The sequence below is a fragment of the Fukomys damarensis genome, unplaced genomic scaffold, assembly GCF_012274545.1.
Source record: "Fukomys damarensis isolate Sample0158 unplaced genomic scaffold, DMR_v1.0_HiC HiC_scaffold_19, whole genome shotgun sequence".
In the NCBI taxonomy this organism is placed as follows: Eukaryota; Metazoa; Chordata; class Mammalia; order Rodentia; family Bathyergidae; genus Fukomys; species Fukomys damarensis.
In genome coordinates this window covers 59002423-59008068 of record NW_022900931.1, presented here as the reverse complement: position 1 = coordinate 59008068, position 5646 = coordinate 59002423, and the positions used below count along the sequence as shown (strand labels likewise).

General features: G+C 51.2%; 1 protein-coding gene across 4 annotated transcripts in view; it reads right to left on the bottom strand.

The window, feature by feature from the left end:
* Nucleotides 1-5646, bottom strand: part of Supt5h (SPT5 homolog, DSIF elongation factor subunit) — a 24990-nt gene that overhangs the window by 10581 nt on the left and 8763 nt on the right. For 3 of the 4 annotated variants that reach the window (XM_010614509.3, XM_010614508.3, XM_033765781.1), the window contains exons 4-11: nucleotides 4862-4927; nucleotides 4338-4349; nucleotides 3808-3877; nucleotides 3629-3697; nucleotides 3478-3543; nucleotides 3186-3216; nucleotides 2854-2922; nucleotides 1015-1266 (exon numbers count right to left, since the gene is read on the bottom strand). In XM_010614509.3, the coding sequence (XP_010612811.1) occupies nucleotides 1015-1266; nucleotides 2854-2922; nucleotides 3186-3216; nucleotides 3478-3543; nucleotides 3629-3697; nucleotides 3808-3877; nucleotides 4338-4349; nucleotides 4862-4927 (635 nt within the window). The remainder of the gene's footprint in view (nucleotides 1-1014; nucleotides 1267-2853; nucleotides 2923-3185; nucleotides 3217-3477; nucleotides 3544-3628; nucleotides 3698-3807; nucleotides 3878-4337; nucleotides 4350-4861; nucleotides 4928-5646) is intronic. The other variant, XM_010614510.3, reaches the window with a different exon arrangement.

Genomic DNA, 5646 nt, shown 5'->3' with positions numbered 1-5646 from the left:
AGCCCACACATTTTTTTTTTTTTTTTTTTGAGATATGGTCTCTCTACATAGTAGGTAGTCCAGGCTAGCTCTGAATTTATGGTCTTTCTGCCTCAGCCCCACTGGTGCTAGGGTAACAAGTGTGGACCACCATGCCAGCTTGGAAGCATTTTTTATTTCCTTATTCCTTGTACATCCACATTCAATCAGCCAGAAGAAACCCCATCATCTCTGCCTTCAAAACTCCCAACCTCAACACTCAGAAGGCTGAGGCAGGAAGACTGCTGTGAGCTTGAGCCCAGCCCGGGCTACATAGTGAGGTCAAGGCCAGCCTGAACTACAAAGCAAGACTGTCTCAAAAACAAACAGACAAAAAACCCCTCCTGACCTCTTCTTTCCTCTTCTAACTCAACCTGCCGCATCAGCACCTGCTACCCAGGCAGTGGCAGCGGCCCCTCCCTGGGCTTGCTGGTCCTGCCATGGCCCCTCCGGCCTATTTCAGGGCTTTGCAGCCATGGGTCAGGTCACCTATGCTGTGAGCAGCTACCCTGTGCACTGTGGGATGTTACCAGCATCGCTGGCCACTAGATGCCAAATCACCAAACCTTCCCCAGGTGACACAACCAAAAATGTTTCCAGTGTCCCCTGGGGCAACACCGTAGGCCTGGGAATAGTGACAGGCACCAGCGTAATCCTGCTAAAATCCAAGTCTGACCACATTCCTTAGAACCTTCCCATCCTACTCCAGTGAGGCCAAGACTACAACTGTCACCTCCCGACTTCTCCTCCTCTTGTGCTCCCAGTTCCTCTGCTTCCGCTGCACTGCTCCTTCTGCCTGCCAGTCCCCCAAGACCTCTCCAAGCTCAACGCTCCTCTTCAGATCTTTATGGCTCACACCCTTGAATGCACATGGGAGACAGCCATCCCTCTCCTGTGCACTCTGATCCCCACACTTGGGAGGGAGGCAGGAAGAACAAACAGAAAGAGGGCAGAACAGAGAGCCCTGACCCCCTCGGCTGCCCCGCCTCCTGGCACCTGAGCGATGTCATCCTTGTAGATGCCTCGCTTGAGGCGGACCCAGGACTTGGGCTTCAGGTTGGCCACCTCCTTCACCACTTTGAGCACATCCGTCATCTCCTTGATGGGCACCATCTGCTGGTTCCAGTAGCCAAGCCGCAGGTTGCCCACGCCCTCGATGGCCTGCTTCACGTGGGTCTGCTTGTAGGCCTCCACATAGATGTAGCCCTTCACGTGCTCTGGAGCCACCACGGACTTGATCTGCAGGGGCTGCAGGGACAGCAGGTGGAGGAGACAGACAGTGAGGAGGCACAATGCTAGGAGCAGGAAGCACTGCCACCCTGCACGCTCTCTTCTAGGAATTACTCAAGAAACACGCTTGCAGGATGACAGATGCAAGGAGCTTTGCTGCAGACTCATTTAGTAGAGCAGACAAATAGGACTGCAAGTTTTTAAAATGTCCCAAAAGAGGCATTGGTTAAATAATGGCTTAACCACATCATAAGATACAATGTAGCAGTTGGGGGGCTACACCTCAGGCACAGAGGGTCTGCCCAGGGGCACAAGGCCCTGATATAACATGAACCCTGAAAACACATCAGGTGAAGGAAACCAGTCACAAAAGACCACAGTTTGTATGATTCCATGTACTATATATGAGATGTCCAGAACAGTCAAATCCACATACAGAAAACAGATTAATAGCGAGCATCAAGGAATGTGAGGAGGGAGGAGGAGAGGTGTGTGACTGTTAAATGAGTCTCTTTTTTTTGAATAATGAAAAGGTATTGGAATTAGACATTGATGTTTATGAACATAATAAAAATATTAAAACCCACTGAATTTTATACTTTAAAAGAGTGAATTTTATGGCACACGAATTATAGCTTTTTTTCAAGCAGCTAGTTTACTCCAGCACTGGTTGTGGTGGTGTAAAACAGAAACCACGCCAAGTCCAATGGTACACACCTGTAATCCCAGCACTCTGGGAGGCTGAGGCAGGCAGATTGTAAATTTAGGCCCATCTTGGGCAATGTAAGAGACTTGGAAAAAAAGGACTGGGGATGCAGTTTAGTGCAAAGGCCCTGGGTTCTATCTTTAGTACTAAAAAAAGGACACAACCTAGAGATCATTTAGCCAGGTGTGGTGGCACACACCTGTAATCCCAGCACTCGGGAGGCTGAGGCAGGAGGATCGCTGTGAGTTCAAGACCAGCCTGGGCTACATAGTGAGTTCCAGGTCAGTCTCAACTACACAGTGAGACCCTGTCTCAAAAAAGCCAAAAAAAAAAAAAGAGAGAGATCATTTAAATAAACCACGACTCTGATCTAGCCAATTAATTACATTAGCCTGGAAAACATTGAAATTGAAGAGACTCTATCTGAAATGACACAAAAAGACCAAAAAACATTAGGTGAAAAAACCAAGATGTTCACTGCAATAGCCCAAAAGTAGAACCACCCTATCTACATGTTTATTGATAAGGGATTAAATAAGTCAAACTATAATGAAATGTTACCTTCTTTTAAAATATGAAAAAAGTGGGCCGGGGATTTAGCGCAATGGTTCTGGCAACTGTCTCGCAAGCGCAAGGACCTGAGTTTGATCCCCAGTACCAAAAAAACAAAAACAAAAAATGAAAAAAGTATACTACGATTTGAAAAACAGAGACAACCACCTGCCCCACAAGGGCACAGAAGAGCTCTCCGCTCCAGGCCCTGGCCTTGTCCCAGCTGAAGTGGCTCACTTAGCAGGGCGTTCTGCCCACAAAGGAGCATCCGGTGCCCACGAAGCCTGTAACATCCTCCCACCTAGGTTTGGCCCTACTCCTCACAGGCCACTGCCTAGAGGACATACCGTGTCTGTGAACTGGTAGGCGATGAACTTTCGCATCAAGGAAATGGCTGTGGCTCGTTCCTCCCCAATCTGGAAGGACAGAGGCAGATGGGGGAGAGCTGAGAAGATGAAGGCAGGACACAGGAAGAGAGTAAGAGATGACAGCCAGAAAGGCAAGGAGAGACAGAGAGAAGTGAGAGACAGGTGGGAGAAGGGCGAGGAGGTGGAGCAGAGAACAGTGAAGTCAGAGTGTGCAAGAAGAACTGAGCAGCAGAGACCGAGAGGCTGACTGGCCAACAACGCCCAGCACAAAGAGATGGGCAGCTGTTCCCCAAAAGCAGCCGAGCACACACCTTACATTTGACAGTCCACAGGTTGGGATCCCTGGACAGCAGAGGAAAAGGAGCCCATTAGACGTACTGACTCCTTAAGAAACACCCGCGTCACCACAGCCATCCATCCTCCTCCTGGCCACACCCGCAGGGCCCCCACCCCCTCACCCATAAACAGAGCACCTTCCCCACTCCCACCTCCCCACTCCCCCACCACTGTTCGCACGACTGTGTCCTGACTTACTCCAGCGAGTGACCCAAGTGGGCACTAGTACCCCTCCCTCACCTCCTGGCCCTGTTCCAACCCCCTTACTTCACTCCTGGGAGCAGCTGCTGCTGGGTGATGTCATCCGAGAGCTCATCAGACCCTCCGTAGACCCTGAAGAGAGAGCGGCAAGGAGGGTGAAGCTCTGCAAGACCCCTTCCCTTCCCTTTAGGGACCACCTGCTCCTGTCCGCCCTTACGTCTCTCCCACGGACGACTTGGCGTATTTCTTCATGTAATACTCGCCCAGTTCTTCCTCTCGCTGGTCCCTGCAGCACAAGGGAGAAATGTGAATTGACCGTTGAGGAGGAGGAGGGCTGACCCACCCTCCAGGCTTCCCCAGAGAAAGAAGTGCCCTCCAGGTCCCCTCCTTACTCACCTCCAGAGGTTCTGCAGGCGGCGGGCCCCAGATCGGTCTTCATCCAGGACGACATTATCAATATTGGAGGCTGGAAACAAAAAGGGCAGAAGGTAAGGGTGGGTGAAAAACAGGGCCCTGGAGAACCTGGTGGTGGCTCAGGGGCTACCTCACTGAGGAAACCCCAACCCCTCCTCCCCACTCTGACCTCTCAGCAGCCCACTTCTCATCCCAAAGACTTGGGGACAGGGCCCAGATGTTGGGGAGCACACAGCAGTTTGCCATTTCATAGCCGCCGTCTAAACACACCCTGACCTCTACCCTACCCATGCTCCCCTGCCACCCAAACGACTGAGTCACCTATGGAAACACACACTTCTCCAGGTCAGCTGCTGCTGCAGACCTGGGCCCGGGCTCCCTAACTGTGCACCCCATGGGAGTCAGATCCTCCAGGGCCAGACAGGGCCAGGGCTGAGGGCAGGATGCTGCCATGAGGCAGAAACCTCAGGACATAGGAGGAAAGTCACGAAGCATACTTTCCAGGTTCTTACCTTCAATCTCTTCTACTTGGAGGAAGAGGAAGAGGTGGTGGTGGTGGTGGTGGTGGGCGAGGGCAGACAAAGTATGAGCCAAATTATAGCAGCAAAATCAACCAATGGGTTGGGGGGAGGGGAAGGGAGGGACACAGGAAGGTCAAAAACCAAAAGGAAAGGCCAGGCACCAGGTGGTGGGGAGAAGCCGAAATGTATGAGGCGCACAGAACGGAAAGTAACAGGGAAGGGGGCGCTGGCCCAGGAAGTGGGGGGTACCTTAGGACGGAACCCACCCACTCAACAACCCACAGAAGGGATTCACTGGGGCCCTGGGGTCCCAGAGTCCTCTCCCCACAACACCCACCACCCCAGAGTCCCCGCCCCCCACTCATGGGCCTAAAAGGAAAAGGGAGGGGAACTGGTCTCTCTGGCAAGGACAGAAAGAAGCAAGGTGAAGAGGGTGGGGGTTGGGGCGGTGCAGGGCATGGGGAGGGGCTGGACACGCCCCTCCTGTGGGCTCGCCAGGCAGGGTCCACACACACCTTTCTCTAGGATGTCCTCGGCTCCATCTTCCCACTGGTCCTCATCCTCATACTCATCATCCACATCTGAAACAGGAGGCCAAAGGTTGGAGAGCAGTTGGGGAAAGTTGACACCATGACAACAGCTCCCAGACAGGTGGCACATGCCTATAATAACTGCACCTGGGAAGCTGAGGCAGGAGGATCACAAATTTGAGTCCTGCCTGGGCAGCTTACTGAGATCTTGTCTAAAAATAAAAAAATTTTAAATGGTTGGGGACGTAGCTCAGGGCAAAGGCCCAAAGGATCACAGTAACCAAGCAGAAGAGCTCTCCCAATTACCAAGGGAAGAGTAGTATATATAGTTCATTTACTATTTTGATGATTGACATTCTTCACTAGAACTGAAAAGAAGATGGAAGAACAAATACCACAAAACAGGTCAACAACCCTTTCTGAAGAACTCACCATTTAAAATCTATGGCCTGGGCCGGGGATTTAGCTCAGTGGTTCAACTGCCTGCCTTGCAAGCACAAGGACCTGAGTTTGATCCCCGGTACCAATAAATAAATAAATAAATAAATAAATAAAATCTATGGCCAGGGCTGGGGATTTAGCTCAGTGGTTGTGCTGCCTGCCTCCCAAGCACAAGGTTCTGAGTTCAATCCCCAGTACCAAAAAAACAAAACAAAATAAATAAAACCTATGGCCAGGCTGGGGATTTAGCTCGGTGGTGCTGTCATCTGCCTCGAAAGTGCAAGGTCCTGAATTCAAGCCCTGGTACCAAAAAAAAAAAAAAAAAAAAA